The 20,358-nt window shown below is 38.0% G+C and overlaps 1 protein-coding gene across 12 annotated transcripts in view; it reads left to right on the forward strand.

Annotated features, from left to right (window-relative positions):
• CREM (cAMP responsive element modulator) overlaps positions 1-18,923 on the forward strand; it is a 35,205-nt gene extending 16,282 nt beyond the window's left edge. For 4 of the 12 annotated variants that reach the window (XM_063415228.1, XM_063415260.1, XM_063415217.1 and 1 more), the window contains 5 exons: positions 1,248-1,339; positions 1,465-1,610; positions 7,924-8,067; positions 15,962-16,118; positions 17,809-18,429. In XM_063415228.1, the coding sequence (XP_063271298.1) occupies positions 1,248-1,339; positions 1,465-1,610; positions 7,924-8,067; positions 15,962-16,118; positions 17,809-17,953 (684 nt within the window). In that variant the 3' untranslated portion in view covers positions 17,954-18,429. Of the gene's footprint in view, positions 1-1,247; positions 1,340-1,464; positions 1,611-7,923; positions 8,068-11,364; positions 11,623-12,432; positions 12,457-15,497; positions 15,669-15,961; positions 16,119-17,808 lie in introns of those variants that run through there. The other 8 variants (XM_063415222.1, XM_063415252.1, XM_063415238.1 and 5 more) reach the window with 7 other exon arrangements.
• The last annotated feature ends 1,435 nt before the right edge of the window (positions 18,924-20,358 follow it).

Consider the following 20,358-nt stretch of genomic DNA (forward strand, 5'->3'; position numbering starts at 1 on the left):
GTTTGGAGCTGTACATCTGTACCCATGCTGGAGTAACTCTCACTGCCTAGATGGCAGACATAGACTTCTAATGATATTTGTTGCATATTATCCAGAAAAATAATGTTACATTAAATATTGTTACACAGAAGTTTAATATAATAAAATTAACAAGGGGAGAGACAATTTGGTTCTGCAGCAACCTGCGGTTCCTTCACAGTGTGGTTCTACAAGTTTGAGCTGACCCAGGCCTATAAATTCCCAGAACCTTCCAGAGAGTCATTTTCTATTGAGGTCAGGCAGGTTTTGTTTCTAGTATGAAACACTGAGGACTGGCAGATGCATTAATTCTAGAGCTCTTCCTTGTATTCCCTGAGCTTCCACGGCAGCCAGGTCAAACACTTGAAGTCTTCTAGTCTTACATCATGTTTGTTCAGTGTTAGTTTAACAAAGTGCTTCATCTGAAATTGCAGTCTGGTCTATCTTTGTGTGAAAAGGTTTTCACACTGTTTCAATTTGGAAGTCTCAACACAGCAATAGATCTGAGTAAAGAATCCAAGAAAATAATGCCTTTTACTTGTTCAATAATGACTTTCTGTGAGTCAATAATGAGTTCTGTGTAGTAAGATAGATGCTGGTCATGGGTGTGATTCAGCCCTAGGCCTTAGTGTTGTCTGGGATAATTTTAAGAGAAGAAGAATGTATGAAAATCCTAAAGGTCTGAGAAAATGAGATAATGTGGACTTTTCAGGCACTTCCAAAACTCATACAACATTGCTAAGCAATGTCTTTGTATTTCTGAATGTGTTAGTAAGTCTAATAAATGTATATATTTAAATAAAGTTATTTTAAAATAATTTTGGTGTGGTGTGAAGAAACTTTTATATTGTATACTATTATTTAAGGCATATTAGCGCAGTATTTTAAATGTTTGACCTCACTTGAAGAGCTAATTAAATTGTATAATATTTTTATATTTAAAGAAATCTGTTTCCAGTACTTTTTCTAAGTGGCATTAACAAAAAAGTAACCTGGATTATATTGACTTCTTCCTTTTTCAAATGGAAGACATTACCTGAGTAGCCATGTCTGGGTAACCTCAGAATTTGCAATTTGCATTGGAAACAGTAGTCCAAAGTCACATGATTGGTGATAAATAAGTCAACAGACTTCCCATATGTAAACATGGAAGGAACTTTTAGAAATATTTTACTCTGCTGCTATTTTTCTTAATGAAGTTACGAATTTCAGGAACTTTGCTATTACAGGTAGCATCGATTGCAGATGAAGCTGCACAATCAGAAGTGATAATTGATTCTCAAAAACGTAGGGAAATACTTTCAAGAAGGCCTTCATACCGGTAAGGACTTTTAATTTTGGTTTTGCTGGCTTTAAAGGCAGCTTATTTATTACATCCAAACTGTCTGATAAAAGTTATGGACATGGATTTTCAAGTACATAAAATTACTTACATTCTTTTTTTAGAAAAATTTTGAACGAGCTCTCATCAGATGCTCCTGCGGTAGCAAAGATTGAAGAAGAAGAGAAGTCAGAAGATGAAGGAACGCCTTCTGGTATTTCTGCCATGGCCATGCCAACCAGCCTGTATCATACTAACACGGGGCAATACCGTATGTTTGCACATGTACTATGTGATGATGCAGAACATGCATAGCACAGCTTTGTTTCTAGGAGTTACATAATGCACCTGTTTGATTTTGATGAAGAAGAATGCGAGATTCTGTATTTCTAAGTAATTCCTATTAATTTTTTCTAACATGGGGATTATCGGCTTTTAATCTTTTACTATTTGTTGGCTGCTAGATTTAGTCCTTCTAGAGCTTTTATGCATTGAAATGTGGAGGTGAGACTCACCTGAAATGAAAAATGTTGATGCTTTTATGTGAATGTTTAATGATACAAATCATTGCAGTTTCAAATTCTTGTGATTTGCTATGAATTAGTGCTGTTCATTATATGAAATGGCAAGTAGAGTTTACTGAAATGTAAGGCTGGAGTATGAAATTACTTATTAAGTTCCAATTTTCTTTCTTAAAAGGACTATGTCTTTTTGTCACCAGTTTTTAAGTATCTACACTTTAACAGCAGAATTAACCTAAATCATGGTTTCCAAAATTTGATAACTTCATCTAAATGCAAGTTGAAAGTTACATTTATGGTTCTGTTCTATAGATTTGCTTTTGGATATTTTTATTCCTGTATTTATAATAGAGGTGTTGCATAGCTTTCACTCTGTGGCTTCTTTGGACGTCATCATAAAATCAGTTACCAGTTTGGATAACTTTATAATCCTAACTCTTTTTAAAAATATGTATTTGGTAAAGCTTCACTACTATAGTTTGTAGGGGGTTTTCATGTCTTTTCATAAGTAGACACACTACAGTGCAGGTGTTTTTCCTTTGATATAATGACAGGAAGATTGCGTAAGAAACATTGTGGAGTTTTTTTCCTGAAATGAGAAAACAGAGGAAGTCTATTAAAACACTGCAGTGGCATATAAAAGAGAATAGAATGGCTCTGGTTGTGTTCTACTCACACTTAGAATTCTTCAGTTATTTTTAATTTATGCATCTAAAATAATTATTAATGGTGAGAAGGCAGAATTTGCCTGTATTATCTGTTCTTTCAGCATAGAAAGTAATTTTGCTTGTGCCCCTAGGGGCCCCTAGGCCCCTTTCTGTAAGCTATAGACATAAATAAATGTTTGTTGTGTGATGTCCAGTATCTGGAGTGTTCTTTTCTGTGGAAAAGAATATGGTTATCCTAGATTACAACTGTCCAATACAGAATCTGGCATGTATTCATGTATTCTTGTATTTCAAGGAAAATTAAATATTTTTCTTCAATTTTTGAATTGTATTTTGATTTTGCTTATGTTTAATTAAATATATATATATATATATTTGCCATTTCAAGGCTTAAAACAAAGTGTTATAATGTCTGTGTATTACCTAGGTAGCCTGTCAACCTATCAGATTTCTAAGAAATTTTAGAGCTTAGGGTTTAATTGTAGCTTTCTGTGAGAAGCCAGAGTTGTACTTTGGCTGCAGTGTTTTGCAGGAGGTGATTCTTAGGGGAATATATTTTCGTTTGAACTCACCTGTAAACAAGAGTAATAGGGAAGTATTTAAGTGAATAGCAAAATTCAAGGGTTTTGCTTTCTTGTTCAAGCAGACATTTACTTCTGAATATTAAGCAACAGAGAGCATCACTGACAATGTGAGAACAGAATCCACAAAAACTTAATTAAATCTCGTGTCTTATTTTAAACTTGGCTATAAGCCAGGCTTGAGAGATTTCTGTTCTTTGCTGCTTTTTCTTTGAGTAAGTTATAGTTGTAGCCTAAAACATGTGCTGTATAATTAAGATTCTCATCATAATGGGGCATTGCTTCAAGATGCAATGAGACAGCTTTCGTGGACTCTCTTGGTTTTGGCTCAAAAACCTTGTTTTGAGAGCTTTTTCTCCTTGGAAATAGTTTTTCTTGCTGAATTTATTAATTCATTAATTTGGGTTTTTTTAAAAGTTCATTTTTATAAGTTAAAATATCTTTTGCCTCAGTGGAGTCTGTGTATTTTAATACTGTTTGGGCCATGTGATAGCCAAGATGGTAATTTCCTTGTCATAAAGGGGGGGTCTTGATTTGGAACTTACTGAAGAGAGCTTGACTGCTGACCCCTGGTCTTTACACGTATGAAGCACAGACCTGAAGCATTTCTGAGCCATCCTGTTGGTTGCCTGTGATCCTCAGGAACTGCTGTTTGCTGAAACAAGGCAGACTGGGTGGGAATATAGCAGCTCCAGTGTTGATTTTAGACTGGATATGATGCAGAGGGTCACTCCATGTACATCCTTCATCTTTCCTCCTCCTGTCAATAGCTCTGTGCTTCTGCCTGTTGTTGCTGTGCCTGAGGTCTCCTCTCTCCCTGGCCAGCACGGGCTGCACAGGTTCTCCTGTGCAGGCACCCAGTAGTTCATGAAGCTTGTGCAGGGTCTGTGGCAATGAAGAACTGGCCTTGTGGTATCACTGTGGCCATCCCACTGTGCCCTGCTTTAAAAGAGGTGTTACATTATTACATTTGGTTCCTTTTTTTCTCTACTGATCTCTCTATTCCTGCAAAGGAAAGGCAGTTTAGTTGAAAAGATCATTTTGGTTGTGTTTATGTCTGGATGTCTGGGATGACTCTCTTTGGTAGAACTTGACAAGTAAATTTTTCTGGAAAACAAATGTATTTTTGTCTATTAGCAGCATTGATAGCTGTTCTCTACTTACTTTTCACCAGCCAAAATGGTATGTTGCCATGGTTTCCAAATATCTTTTTCCCCAGAGCTCCTTGGCTTTGACTTATGGAAGCAGACAGACTGACATGACCAGATAAAATGTCTTTGCCAGCTACCTCCATCAACATATGTGTGGTCTTTCTGTCAGGGAAATGGGTGGTTTTGCACAAGGTGCTGTTTTGTGTAGGAGCCTCATATTCTCATCTGACTACACACCTACTCTGTTGGCTGTGGTTCTGTCATGTTGGTGTCCTAGGGTGACTTTATAAGTCAATTGGTTATTTAATAATGAAAAAAAATTATTAGTTTTTCACCAGTGGTAGTGGTCTAATGTATAAGAGTTGTTCATTCAGTTGGGATGTGTGAATCAGCCTCCCCCATCCCTGCGCCTCCTTGTGTGTATCGTGATGATCTGCATGAAAAAATGCAGGGGAAATGAAAATTACTAGACCTTTTGCTGTATCTTTGGGTTACTTACTGTCTTAGAATAGACTTTTAACAAATTGAGAACTAAGAAATCTTTTGGGAAAGACTAACTTCAGTTCCATTTCCAGTTTTGGAGGGGAAAAAGACTTGTTTTTTTCTGGATTAGAGCTGATGATCATACTCAGAGAGTGGTATTAGTACTGTCTTCACCCCAAGCTGGAAGAGAAGATAGCACTTGCATCCACCCACCTGCCTGACATTCAGCTGTAGGGACTGTCCAGGAAAGTTCTGTAAAAGTAGATGTTTTCTGTCGAACTCCAGCACAACAAAGTGTGTGCAGTGGTTAAGATCAGGACAGTGAATGGGGGGATGGGATGGGCAGTGTGTTGTTCTGGGAATATCTGGGAATATGGCAGGAATCAGTCCTGTAAGGGAGGCAGTTACTGGAGTTAATTCACTTTTGTTTATGAATTACTAGATTGGGATCTGAATGAATAATTGCAGGACAACTGTGACATATTTGTTTACCCAGGTTCCCTGTGGAGCCAAAAGCTTTGTATCAATCTGTGCTGATGTCTTACTGTTCAGGAAGCCAAACTGACTGGGGTTTATGTGGTATGGTTCTGTGATGGTGTAGATGTAGCATTCCTGGTGCTAACTCTGAGAGGCAGAAGTTGACTCTTTATAACTTCTCTGGGAGTTGACAAATGTTGCTCTTGTCCTGGATTTTGTGAAGAGTAGAGGATACAGTGCTTTACTTTTCTTGCTTCTCTCTTTTGTCCTGCCCTAAAATGGGACACTTTCTGCTTTGGAGGCCAGACTGAAATATCTTGCACTCCACACCCTGCCACACTCTTCCCCTTCTCCTCAACACCTTACGGAGCCTCTGTGCAACGCCCAGCTAATTCCTATGTTACTCCTTAAACCAAGGGTGGGACTGGAGGTCCATGCTGAACCCTGTTTCAGCATTGCAGATCAGGCTCTAAACTTAATTCAGCACGGGAGGAATTCTATGTTTTCTCCAAAAGAATCTCATTCAGCTGTTGGGATTTGGCAATCTCAGTCTCTTTCAAGTGTTTATATCTGAAGTTGAGCTTTTGAGATAACCTACTGTTGTCAAAACAGAACATTTGAAATGAGCAAGCTCTAAAATTCATATAGGTATCTAACAAATCCTGTATTGAGATAAGCAGAGCTGAACATTCAAGAATGGCATAAATTACTGTAATCTGACAATGAATTCAAAGGAGCTGGCAAGCCTGAATCTTTTTTTATGTCTGACTTATGTAACATCTCAGATCACTTTAAATACAATAGATCACTTTAAATACAATGTTCATAGTTTAAATATCTTTTGGGGGAGAAAGGAGTGTTTACTCCTTGAGAATTGGATTCTTAGCTAAAGGTTTCAGGGGATTGTTTTAGTTAACATAGGAAATGTGGATTTGGCTGGTGAATCACTTGGTAGAAAAGGAATTGGCTCAAAGAGCTCCAGTCAATAGCTTGATGCTCAGGTGGAGGCCAGTGATGAGTAGTGTCCTTCAGAGATCTGGTTTGGGACCAGTATTAATTAGTATCTTTGACTGGAGGTGTGGAACTCGGGGCTGAATGCACCTTCAGAAAGTTTGCAGATGACACCGGGCTAAATGATGCAGTTGATACTCAAAGCTCAGTAGAGAGAAGGGATCTCATCCAAAGGGACTGGGACAGAGTAGAGAGGTGGCCCCATGCAAACTTCATAATAAGGCCGAGTGCCGGGTCGTGTGTATGGGTTGTGGCAATCCTAAATGTGGACACACGCTGGGCAATGAGTTGATTGAGAGGGCTTGGATGTACTGGTGGCTGAAACACTGAGTATGAGCTGGCAACGTGTGCCTGCAGCCCAGAAAGCCTGAGGATGCATCCAAAGCAGCCTAAGAGGGCAGCAGAGGGGCAGTGTGGGCAGCAGATGGAGGGATGGCATTCTGCCCCTCTGCTCTGGTGAGACCCCACCTGCAGTGCTGCACCCACCTCTGAGTTTCCAGCACAAGACAGACATGGACTTGCTTGAACAGATCCAGAGGAGGTCCATGGAGATTATCAGGGGCTGGAGGTGTTCCCTGTAAAGACCGGTAGACAGGTTTGAGATTGATTAGCCTGCAAAAAAGAAAGCTCTAGGGAGACCTTGCAGTAGCCAGTACTTAAAGGGGGCCTACAGAAAAGATAGGAAGGGACTCTTATCAGGGAGCATGGTGATGAGAGGCAACAGCTTTAAACAGAGAGGATAGACTTAGTTCAGATATTAGGGTGAAATCTTCACTTTGAGGGTGGCAAGGCGCTGGAACAGGTTGCCCTGAGAAGGTGTGGATGCCCCATCCCTGGAAGTGTTCAAGGCCAGGTTGGATGGGGAGGCTCTGAGCAACCTGATTTAGTGGAAGGTGCCTTTGCCCGTGGCAGGGGAGTTAGAGCTAGATGATCTTGAAGGTCCCTTCCAAGTCAAGCCATTTGATTCAGTGATATTTCTATGTTTAACAAAGGCAATGCTGATTTCAAAAGGAATATACAATTAATCATTTGTCTAAGGAATGGCATTTTTAAAAATACTTGATTATGGCAAGAATGCAGTATGATTTTTTAATGGGGAAAGTATATTTGTTTTTTTCATATTGCTATTACATTGAGGGAAGAACCCCGCTTTGTTCTGTTTCTCTTTTTACATGAGTATTGGACTCCGTACAACTGTGTGCAACCTGGTTAACATTGTATTCTTCCTTTTTCTTACACTAAGGAAAGGATTGTTAGTGCTAGACAACTCTCTTGCTTTGTCTTGGTGTCCTGGTTTTTGTTTTCTGAGAGTCTATAAGCAACTTATTTTTAAGAATATTTTAAAACAACTTGTATGTTACTATTGAAAACATCACTTTTATGTGACTAGGAGCTAGTATTTTTTCCCCCCATATTTAAACTATTTTAGTAGAGTTAATATTTCTGGAAACATAGAGATAAAATGTGTTGAACGCTGCTTTTTGTCTGTTGTATGTATGGTATATACTACACAACAGGCTTTATATTTGTAGAAATCAGTATTAAGAGTACCTAAGTTTTATTGTACAATTAAGCCATAAGCAAGGAGAGGACCAGCAGTCCTATAAGACAATATTTATTTCATGTTTTTTAGCATGAGTTATGTCTTCCTGTTGCCTAACTTATATTTTTCTTTTTGTTTTTTCTGTTTAGTTACCATATCTCAAGGTGGTACAATTCAGACTGTGACAAATTCCGGAGCTCCTCAGCCAGGTGCTACCATTGTGCAATATGCAGCACAGTCATCTGATGGCACACAACAGTTTTTTGTTCCTGGAAGCCAAGTTGTTGTTCAAGGTATATTTTTTTTAGTCTACTCCATTTTCACTTTTTCATATTAAACAATTTTCCTTAAAAGGTTTCTTATTTTATGTTGACATTATTGCGTTATTAAGTAAATTACTCATAGTAAGATGAAAGAGTCTTGGATTCAGGTTCTCTGCTCAGCTACTATGCTTGGTTAAAAAGAATGAAGTAGCAGCATAACATCACTTTCTGCTTTGGATTCTCCTGTCCACACTTTGAGACATGTTTAATTGGAATAAAGGTACTATGACAGACTGAAGTGAGATGCTGAAGGTGTACATCATTTAATACATGAAACTAATTTGGTTTTTACAGCTGTTAATGTTAATAAAACACACATTCTGACGATTTGGGATATGTTTAGGGCAGAATTTCTTTGCGGCTTATGGCTCTTGCAGTTACTAGAAAGCAGATCCTTTACTGAAGCTAGTTTTCTCACAGAGGAACACTTTGAAGGTCCTACAAAGTGCACACATGATGTGATGAAAACCTTTGAAAATGGGAGAGAGATTTCTATATGGAGACACTAAATTAATAGCTGTGGAGGATATACAGAATTAAAAAAAAAAAAATTGACACAGAGAAATAGGGAGGGAGGGCGGTATGAGTCCTTTCTTAAGCCAAAACAGCTATATGAAATAAGCCATGAGAAGAGCTAGGAAGGATTTAGATATGTATTCCTGGAGTGGATGAGGGTCATCAAATAAATGCTGAAATACATCATTGACCCAAGACCTTCCAGAGGCATTTCAAGTGCTTTAAGACTATAAGATGAAAACACCGTAGCCAAATGTTACTTTTTATTGTTCAGAGGATATTGTTACAAGTTCCCTAAATGCTATTATGAATACATTCTTAAGAAAGCTTTAAGACCTAAATTTGTATGTCCCCCAAACCAGTTTCCCACTCCAGTACTGCATGTTTTTCTGAGTATGAGTCTAATACATTTTCTGTGTGTGCCTGCACATCCCTTAAATCAGAGGCCATCTCCATCTCTCCAGGTTAACTGCAGTGTTTTGTAGGTATTGCTTTGATTCTTCAGAGTTTTGGCATTGGGGCGGAAAGAACAACTCCTCAGCTGTTTCCTAAAACTTCCCAAATCTGTGAAGAAGCACAGCATTTGTGGATTTTATGTGGCAGGATTTCAGTCCTTGGGAGTTCCATTTGACTGATTTTCCTTTACAGACTTCCCATTACAGAGCTGTTCTCTGACAGGGCTACTCAGTCTCAGCAAGGGGCTCCACAAGATGCAATTGCCCATTAAGTGCTTTGCCTGTGTTGAAAACTCTCAAAATGGATTCAGAGACAGTTAATGAATACCTTCTATACTATGTTTCTAGAAGCATCCAGATACTTTTTACTAAATTGATTTATTCTCTGTCCATGCTCAGAGAAGTTTATATCCCAGAATTTTCTATTCCTTTGGTTCAAAGTCCAGTGCTTTAGTGAGCCTCATAGCTGTTAACACAGAAGAAAAATGGGACATAACATATACAGGGAAAGGTACAAAGCAAACAGTAAGTGAGCATGATCTTGGAGATGATGAGAAGATAAAAGGCTTCAACTTATTCTACATGCTATTGATATTAGAAAACGTTTAGAAAGAAACAAACCCTCTATAGTAAAAAAGAGATGTATAAAAATAGTGTGAAAGCACTTGAAGATTTTTATAGTAATAGAATTTTATGTAGGCAGCAAATTTGAGTTAATCACGATGGAGTGAGACAATGGAATAAGTTGAATATTCACGTGTCTGAAATGTCCTTACTACAGGTCATCTTGCCTATGCTAGAAAGTCTGATGGAATACAGGTTATGAACATTTGTCATTTATGTGTATTTTGTGGTTTACTGTTCACGTAATATTGTGGTAGCAGAGATTATAATAGAAAAATTATTCTACTTAGTAATCTTACCACTTACATGTGTATTTTTATAATCATTTTGGGTAGGCAGCATATTCTTTTTCTTAATCATAGAAGAAGAAAAGAACATCATAAATATCTGGAAGCAGAAAAGATCTGTTTCAGATGCTTTTTCATAATCTTTCAGGTATCAATATGTATTGATTTTTTTTCTAAAGTATTTGCTAATGAATCTCATATAGTAATGGGTAAGATCACATAAACCCTGTGTTTGGTATTTTCTGATATCCTATGGTGTGGAAAAAGACTAGGATAAAAGTGCCAAATGCATTGATCCAATTGAGTGACATTGAATTTGCTACAAGTTTACCTTTGTAGGCAAAATGAGAGGCAGTTCTAATGTCTGGGCAGTTTCCTAATATATTAAGGGTTAAAGATTTTTTTTTTGCTAGCTGAAGAAGGAAGTGTTTGACTATTAGTGAAAATGACTGCAGAAAAGTTATATAAAAATCATTCTTTTGGGATCTATATGTGTTTTCATTATATTGTTAGTGATATTTGAAATATCCAATATGGCTTGAATTCCTTGTGCTTTAGTTCCGATCTTCTGTACATGTGATCCTGAAGTGGTCCTGTAATCACAGAACACTCCTGTAAACACAGCATGTAAGACACAGAACATCAGTGCAAACATTGATGCTTCCACTGCTGCCATCCAGCACAGTTTCACAGTTGATAATTACCAATCTGAATTTATTACAAAGACCTTAGAAGTTTTCTGTGCCCTACATACAAACTGGTGCTTGGACTCTTGGTCTGAAACTAATTTCATTTGCAGTGATGTAAATAAGGAGTAACTCTCTTAGAGCTGAGGTTTTTGTGTTTTTTTTTTTTAATTTATATTTACAAACTAAGTTAACCAGATCTCTCGGACCTATTTTGAAAACAGATGGAAGGGGGAAGAGTTAGCCTTTACCCAGAGTTACTGTTCTGCTTACTACAGCATCTGAAATCACTGGCATTAGATTGACTTTGTTGGAGTGTTCCTAAATAATTTCTGAAGCTTTTAACTGAAATTAAATGAGTGGGTTGTGGGTTTTCCTGCAGTGCGAGGAGCCCTAGCCTTTCATTTACCTATTTGTTACAGCTTATTAAGCTTTCCTGTCTTGCATGTCTGTCCAGCAGAGTTCTCTGCCTTCTAGTGGAACTGTTCCAATGAAAACAACGGCATGTCTATTTTAAATTTCCTTATTTTCTATCCAGTCATGACTTTATCATTTGGATTCATTCATGAATGCTAGAGCCACGTTTTAATTTCTGTCAGTTAGTGCTGTGAATTTTCAGGTCTTTCTTAGCAGCCTGCTTTGTGGTGAGTGCTTTCTGTAGCTTTATGAATAATTCAGGGGAAAAGAACAAAGATAGGATTATAGCAATATGGAAGAGGGAAAGAAGCAGGTTTACTGGAAAAGGAATTCTTTGGGCTGCAGTTTCAGTGAGCTGTTCCAGTGATGGAGCATGTTAATGACAGTGGTAAGCAAGTGAGGTCATTGTGATGTCAGTGCTCTTGCTTGTAATCCTGCACATGCTTGGTAGTTTGGAACAGTTCATGCTGAGCTCTGCTAGAGGAGCAGCACAATCGTGTGTGCAGAAGTGGATCATGGCTGTAACAGGAGATGAAACAGGTAAAATTTTGTTAGCCTTTGACATGGTATTTTTGTATGTCTGTGCAGTGTTTAGTTAATATTTGTGACGTTTTCTTTTGAACCTGTTGCTGCAATTCTTTCATCTATCTAAAAGTCATACAAATAGCTTCTAATTATGTTTACTTACTGTAGGATTCCAGATAATTTTAACAGTTTTGCTTGGGAGAAAAAACCAAAAAAATCACTGTTAGTGCATGAGTTCTTGCACAGATTGATTCAGCAACTATTCTTTATTGTTTGATGCAGGATTTTGCTGAAAACAATCCACTACTCTACTTTTACATTTTTCTTTGTTGTGGCGATAGTCATATATGTTACTGCGTTTATAATTGCTTTTTGTTTTGTAAAAATGACAACTGCCTTTTTTATTGAGCAATAGACGCTACAAATTTGATAGCCATGAGCTTAAGCCTAGCTGTATAGAAATTGTTTCAGCAGTGTAAATCAACCCTATACTTCCATTATTAAAAAAAACACTGAATGGAAACAAATTTGAGGGCAATAATTGAAGTATTGTAAAGCCTGCTTGTTTTCTCCTCCGCTGTTAAAATGGTCTGTTCCTCAGCTAATTGAGTTCAAAAGACTGACGTCATTGGATTTCCTGGAATCGTGTTGCAGTAGGGAACTGGAAAAGTTAAACTCCAAACAAGATACACATTGACGTCAGCCCCAAGTCATGCTGCGAATTTAGTCAGTTCCTTTCTGCCTCGTCAATCGCCTCGGGCAGCTCGCTAACATTAACTGCTTCCGTGCCGCTTGCTACGTGCTGCTGCTCGGTTGTTTCATTAATCCAGCGATAAGTATCTTCTGCAGGTCGATGTTTTTAATGCTCAAAGGGATAATGATTCATGCCTTGTGTAGCCAGTTTAGTGGTGAAGTTAAAAACCCTTTGATAATCAAGCCCCACCATTATGACTCACAGAGGGGGGGGAATAGGCATCCAAATACATCGGGCATTTTTTCTCCTGGGTAGTCACTGAAAGAACTCGCGTGCAGGGATGCTCTCTAGTGTTCAGCAAGTTACTTTTTCCAAATGGTGGTTGCTTTTTTAATTTATTTTTTTAAAGAAAGCAGTTTATTGTTTTCACTAGTTGTCTTTTGCCTTTCTTAATTTTCTTTTTGTAAGTCTCAACTAAAAGCTTCAGGTTTGCAATGTCTTTTTACTCCCTTGCATTTTGAGGAGTAAAAAAAAAAAATACATATATGTATATATATGTATGTACATACACATATAGCTGAGTCTGTGTGTTAGGGAAATGCACCAGCTCCAGGTTTGTTGCCTTCTTAACAGTCTCAGTTCTGCTTCTGGTACCTTAGGAATTACGTTAAACCTTTGTGAAGTGTCATTAGAAACAGCCATAGAAGTTTGTCAATCTGGATGAAGTGTGTGTGACATTTGTCTCAGATGCTGAAATGGAAGGTGTGCTTCACTGTAATATAGATACATAACTAGGCTTAAAATAACTTTGAAAAAAAGAGTTTATTCTACTCTGTTTAAAGCCCCTTTCATCTTTCTAAAGGTCTTTTCTGGGGAAATCAGTTACAATGTAATTTCTTGAGATAATGTACAAAACATTTTTCAGTCTTTGAAATACTTTTGGCAATGATATATCATAAAAATAGATTATTGCACAGCTAAAAGATACTTTGTCCATGCTATGCTATGCTTTCTTCTTGTTTCTAAACTACAGTGTCTGGATTTTCAAGGTCTGTATCACCAGAATAGTTACATATCTATCTGTGTTTCTGTGCTGGCAGGTTTATAAGTGAGACAACTGTCAGGCAGAGACTGCCAGTGCTGGGACCTGCTCAGACTAGAATACTTACCAGTGGTGTTTGCTGATCCCAGCTGAGATAGGGACTTTTGTTAGGTCTTGCTGGAGGTACATGATCACACTGAGTCCTCTGTACAAAAGCTGCAGTAAGTCCTGTTTGCTGCCATCTGAGTATAAATCTGACACAGACAACAAAGTAGTTGGTCTTGCCAGGCTGAGGTGATCTAGATTGTGAAGCTTTCCCCATGACTTGATCTACAGAATGGTTTGCTTGGATTTCTGATTCATTGTAGCTAAGGCAAACTAAGATAACATCTGTTTAATACCTAGTGATGAGATAGAAAAAGATAGTTCTTGCCATAGGATCTGTAAGATATATGTAATGTGGCCAGCATAAAGGTGAGCCTGAGGAGTTGCTAAAATTCCATGTTTATAATTAGTGAGCTGAGGTGTCATTCTATTGACGTGACTGGGACTGCTAAGAAATGTGGAGCACTTAAAGGGTTAAGCAATTCCCCTGTAGATGTACAAGATGACCAAGCCCTGTGTTCATAGCAGCTGCCTGTCAGTGCTCACAGGGCTCTTCTGGGCTGATTTCTCCCTCCCTCCCTCCCACATCCCCGGGGGATTATCCAGGTCAGTTCACTGGTCCAGTTCATCTTGTAATTCCACAAACACTTTTACCCGCAGGACTGACGGGGGGAGGTGCATGGGGCTTAAGCTGATAATGATTTCAGGACATGTCTGTAGAATTGTAGTCTAAAGACAACTTGATTCTATTGGTTTGTTTTGAATTAGTGAAGCACTTGCATTAATATAGTAAGAATAATAGCACATTTTTATTAAATTTAATCTTTTCCCCCCTATAGTTAACTGGTTTTTTTTAAGTGCTTAACTTGCCAGCCTCCCCAAGATGTTTTTGCCTGCATTTTATTTTTCCAAGTTGTCCTAGTGTCAGCTAAGATAGTTAATTTTCTCCCTATTACCTGGTACAGTGCTGTGTTTTGGTTTTAGGATGAGAGAGATGTTGGTAGCACACTCTTGGTTTGGTTGTTCCTCAGCAGTACTTGCACTAAGTCAAGGACTTTCCAGCTTCTCATGCTCTGACACTGAGTAGGCTGGGGGTGCACATGAAGCTGAGAGGGATTATAGCGAGAACAGCTGACCCCAAAGAGCCAAAGGGATATTCCATACCATAAAGCATCATGCTCATCATATAAACTGTAGGGAAAGGTGCCTGGCCACAGGCTGGGCATCAGTTGGTGAGTGGTGAGGAATTACTTTTAATTTGCATCAATTATTTTTCTTGGTTTTATTTCTTTTTGTTATTTTCCTTTACATTATGTTTATTATTTTATTTACATCAAACTTTTCCCATCTCAACCTATGAGTTTTCTTACCTCATCCTACACTGGGAGCTGTGTGGGTGAACAGGTGACTGTGTGGTTCTTACTTGCAGGCTGGGGTTAAACTATGAGACATATTTTTCCATTATTTGAATAGTGCTTTAAAGAATTAAAGTATAAACTAAATGTAACATAATAGTCCTTGAAACATCAGCTATATACAGTTGCTTTCATGACAAAATTTGAAATTTTGTTTTATGATACTATAGAATAGTTATGCAAAGGAATAGATAAATACTTGGTTAGAATGTAAAGAGGAACGTATTTTTTGTTTGCTTTTGTTTTCTGTTAGACAAGACACAAGCACTTAGAACTTCCCCAGTGTTTTTGAGGTACATCATGTAGGGACAAGTACGTCTGAAATGAAGAAGTGACGTGAGACTGTCAGAAAGGTGTTGGTTTCAAGTCACGTCAGATCAGCGTTTAGCTTGGGGAGAGTACAAAACTGCTAAGCTCAGGAGCTCAATCTGAACTTTTACCCTCTGATTTACTGTGCAGCTACACCCCTTCCTGTGCAACCTCCATGCCTCCTGTTGTTTGCTAATGCTGCAGCATCCCACGTGTGGTCCTCTTGCCCAGGGAATAAATGCTTGTACATCCTGAGCACTTGTCTGTTCCTTTTCATTGTAGCAACAGCAGCTCTCACTCGTTATCCAAGGGTTGCCAAACTGCTGTTGTAAGAGGAGGAGAGGCTGTAAAGCTGGTACTGTTGCTATCACAAGGAAGAAGGAGAAAGTTGTCTTCTGAAGCAAATTGAGTCCTGTACAGGGAGAACAGGGTAGCATATAAACCTGAGTGGCTGCAACAGCAGGACCCTCTTTTTGTGGGATTGTGCAAACAGGAAGTAAGTGTCACTGCTCAAACTGTTTCTCAGACTGCTTTCCCCATGCTGTCTAAAGAGAGCCATGTGGAAGTTTTCAGTCTGGCTGGCTAGTGGGGCCACATGCTAGAGCAATTCAGATACTTTACAGTGTGGAAATAAACACTATTAAGATAAAAAATATAGTTGTGTCATTACAGCCCTGTGAAATAATTTATGTATCTGGGATCCTGGATAAATAATTGTCAGAAATCTGTTATTTTCAGATATACCTTCTTTTTTTGCCATACATTTTAAAATATGTTTCTTTTATACAGCTGCCACTGGAGACATGCCAGCTTACCAGATTCGAACTCCCACTACTACCTTACCTCAGGGAGTGGTTATGGCAGCCTCGCCAGGGACTTTGCATAGCCCTCAGCAAATGGCAGAAGAGGCAACACGCAAGAGGGAGCTGAGACTTTTGAAAAATAGGTAAGACTATATAATAGTTCATAGTCAGTATTGCAAACCACTCCCTCTCCTCCACAAACATTATAGTAAAGTTTTCTTCCTAAAGTCATGAGCACTGCCTGTAATTGAAGGGAAGGCAGGGAATTCTTTGTCCGTCATCCCATGTCCTTCTAGCATAAGTATTGCTTGTTAACTCTGGGAGATTAGAGTTGACCTTATACCCATGGATTTTTAGTTTGAAAATACTAAGTGATTCAGAAATCAATATCTGATAATTTTTGTGATGATCTAGAGTTATACTTTTTGTTAAATTTTACTTCCTGTCCTTTCCCACTACTGACAATATAATGACCAGTAAGGGCTTTTTCATTTTAAAACATCCCAGCAAAGAACTGGTTAGGAAAGTACCTGAGGATCTCATTTGCAGCTGTCAATTAATGATGCTGTGAAGAGGACTTACTCAAAGAAGGAATGATAATTACAGACTTTCCTAAATACTTGGCTACTGGGATGAGATACTTTGCAGTGCCCCTGTCATTTTGTGAGGCATATTGTGTGAAGTTGCTGTATATTTTTTAATTAGTTGTCATGAACTTGACTGAATGCTGTAAATGTCAGTCTTTCTCTGTGCACTCTTGCTATTCTTAGGGGAGTCTGTCTTTTTAAAATGTGTAGCCACCTCTGTCACTGGCAGATTAAGAGTAGAAATAGTCCGCTCTGCAGATCTCTAATACACTGCTAACAACTTGTCTTATGATTGAATTAATGGTATTGCTTTGCTCTCATGCCTGTCCTTTATTTTAAATTACTTATGAGGATCACTGCATTGTTGTGCCTCCTTTTTGTTTCTTCTCTCTTCAGTTTTAAAACTAGTGCCTGTGCTATAGCTCATAACCTGTAGGAATGTTAGCCTCTCAATTTGATAGTTTATCATGTTCCAAGGTGGTAAGGAAGACTCCTTACTTCTAATATCTCCGTACTTCTAATATTTCCTCTGGATCTGAATACTTGTTTAGTCACATGCTTCTGAACACACTAGCCAAAGCATTTAGCTCCAATGTAAGAGACTTTTGAGCAGCCTACAAGAATGACTTCAGGCTATCATTTGCCAAAAACCACAGACTCATGTGGCTGAAATGTGCTCAGGCAGCCAGTTCTGAAATGCTAATAAATTATATTTGTTTGGATTTAAATTGTACTGTACATTGTTACAACATGTTGTAGGTTTTTGGGTTCATGTAAGCTTGGCATCTAGTTTTTTATCTGAAAAGATTAGTGTTATGTTTGTGTTTTCTGAAAGTATATTCTCTGGGTTTGGTTTTAAGATTTTGATGGCAGAAGACACTGCTCCTGATAAACACACAAAATAGAATATGACTGGAGAAGAAATGCTGCTTTCCATCCTAATCTTTAGTACGATGCAAGTCAATACATTATCATTTACTCCCTGTTTTTCTCAGTTCTTCTGTGTATTGGTTCCATCTTTGTATTTGGTGATGCTGGATGCCTTTCAAGTTCTAGATGTTTTGGATTATATTTTAACTATGTTACTGCTTTTGGCTGTTATCCAATGTTCTGTTTGTGCAATCCAGCAATTGGTGGTGGTGGTTGTTGTTATTGTGGAACCACAGGGATTGCAGGTAATTGCATTTATCCAGTCTTTGCCATATTGTGGCTGTTCCTGTAGTCATTTGCCTTGTATTGGTTCCAGGGAAGCTGCCAGAGAATGTCGCAGAAAGAAGAAAGAATATGTCAAATGTCTTGAAAATCGTGTGGCTGTGCTTGAAAACCAAAACAAGACTCTCATTGAGGAACTCAAGGCCCTCAAAGATCTTTATTGTCATAAAGCAGAATAACTGTCTTTCATTTGGACCTCCTTTATTATGAACTTTAATCAAGGCATGAGAGGAAGCAATTCTACAGATTGCCATATGAACTTGAGAAAGAGACACTTGAGGCCCTTGTGGAACCCAGTTTTGCTTAGTGTTTTCAGACTGATTTGGGAGATATTCCAAAATTTGGAATTCTGTCATAGTCTCCATACTCTGCTGAGCTTTCTAATGGCATGCAAATGGCTTTTTTGTTTGCACTTTTTACTTCTGCTTTTTGCAGGGAAGCTGCTAAAGAATGTCGACGTCGGAAGAAAGAATACATTAAATGTCTGGAGAGTCGTGTTGCAGTGCTAGAAGTTCAGAACAAGAAACTTATACAGGAGCTTGAAACCCTAAAAGACATTTGCTCTTCCAAAACAGATTAGTAAAAATATTTATTATACTGTGAACTAAGATATGTCCAGTTGCTTTTTAAGACAATACATAGCCAACATGACTTACGGCTTTCTCTTTGTGTCATTTATAATATATTCCAACTCCTAACATTCCTGAATGCTTTCCTGCTTTTTGTCAATTCATAGCTCTAATTTCAGGTTTTTCATGCACCATCCTTCTGTCTCCCAAGGAGCCAAATGTTAAAAAATATAACGAAGTAAAAAAGCGCATAATTTCTAAGAGCTGTTTCTTTGCCATATATTTACATACTACTTTTTACATGTTATTGACTGTCCTGCACATTCAAAATATTTTGCAATTGTTTTAGATGAATCATAAAGATGATGCATCCAGTAATACAAGAAAATCAAACAACTCAAGGTATCTCAGGAAAGAGTTTATAAAAGAATGTTATGATTATATGTATGTACTAGCATACTAGTCTACAGATTATTTTATGGCATATTTTTATATTAGTTGCTTTGTGGAAAAAAGTATTGTATTGCTGTCACTGAGTGCCATGGTTAAAGATAGTTTTTAATAGAACCATGTTGTTTAACCTGTGTAGTGTCTGATTTCCTTTAAAAACCTGGTTGAGATGCTTTAAAATCCATGAGTATCTGAAAGAAGACAAAGGGAAAAAAAGCACACCTAAGCTCATGATGTGATGCTAAGTATATTGTAAATACCTGTAAGAAGCTCGCTGTTATATGGCTGCTATTTACTTAAATTTTCTGTAATCTGCAGAATATTTGATTGATGGGAGGTCTGTATATCAAAATTTAAATGTTCATCCTGAACACTTCACACTTTAGATCCTGTGCACCTGTGGATAGTTGCCTGTAGTGAAGATTGATAGTGCAGTTCTTTTGTACAATTAATTAAAAAATCTGTACAATTTCAGCAAACTGCTGAGTGGTGGTCAAGGTGTCCTAAAGAAGGAAGCTTTCCAATAAATAGTAACCATTTGCTGATTCACTGGGTTCTGGAATAGCCTACAGATGAGATCTGAAGATTTTGAAAATAAACCCATGTTTAAACCAGATTACAGCTCTCATAAATGGAGTGTGTGCCAACTTTCCACGTGCTTTGAGAAAAACTAGTGCAAATGCAAAGTTGCTTCTGGGTACTTTTTTAATTCAGAGGTGATCTAATTGTTTGGCCAGTACAGTCTATGAGCAGAGTATTTGGGAACTTTGCTGGAACTAATAGTACCATTGTCTTACTGATGTGGTAGGAAAAAAGGCCTGGTTCCTACTTAATTGGCATTACTGAGGGGTGTGAGAGTGTGACTGTGTGGAAGAGGGATGGAATCATAGTGAAGTCATTGAGACTTTCTGATTTAATTTAAACTCAATTTGCATTTAACCCTCTTTACCCTGACCCTATTGGGGTGGGTTGGTTTATGTATATGTTTCTTTTCTTTTTTCTAAATTACTTGAAATACACAGGATAATTTTCTCAAATATTTTGAAAATCCTACTCGGTACTTAAGTGAGGCCATTTGTAAGAAGAGGTATTCTCTCTCTCTTGCTGCAGCCACACAGTTGATTTAAGGAGGTAACAAGATGCCTCTGATCTCCAAGGCTCTGCTGCAAGTGTGGAACAAAAGTAACGTAAACTTTGAAATACCTCCTTCAGTGTGAAAATACATCTGAAGTGCCAAGGTCAGCAGAAGTCAAAGGTTCTGTTCAGGCTGGACAGGATGAGTGCAATCTGCAAGTCCATGTTCCAGCCTCTGAAGTGCAATAAGTTGTTTGTTGTGGCTCTGTTGCTAAAGCCTGTTTTCTGTTACAGGTAGGCATTGCTCCTGACTCGCAAGGGATTTGGAAACTTAGAGAGAAACCCTCTGTGCGTGTGTTAGAATGTCTCCAGTAAAAAGACCCCTTTATCTTCTAAACAGTATCTGGTACTAACTGCAGTTAGAAATTTGATAGCAGGAATCCTTGTCTCTTGGACATTTGCATAGTTTATACTCATTTCTTTACTAGTAG

The sequence above is a fragment of the Prinia subflava genome, chromosome 1 (genome assembly GCF_021018805.1).
Source record: "Prinia subflava isolate CZ2003 ecotype Zambia chromosome 1, Cam_Psub_1.2, whole genome shotgun sequence".
NCBI lineage: Eukaryota > Metazoa > Chordata > Aves > Passeriformes > Cisticolidae > Prinia > Prinia subflava.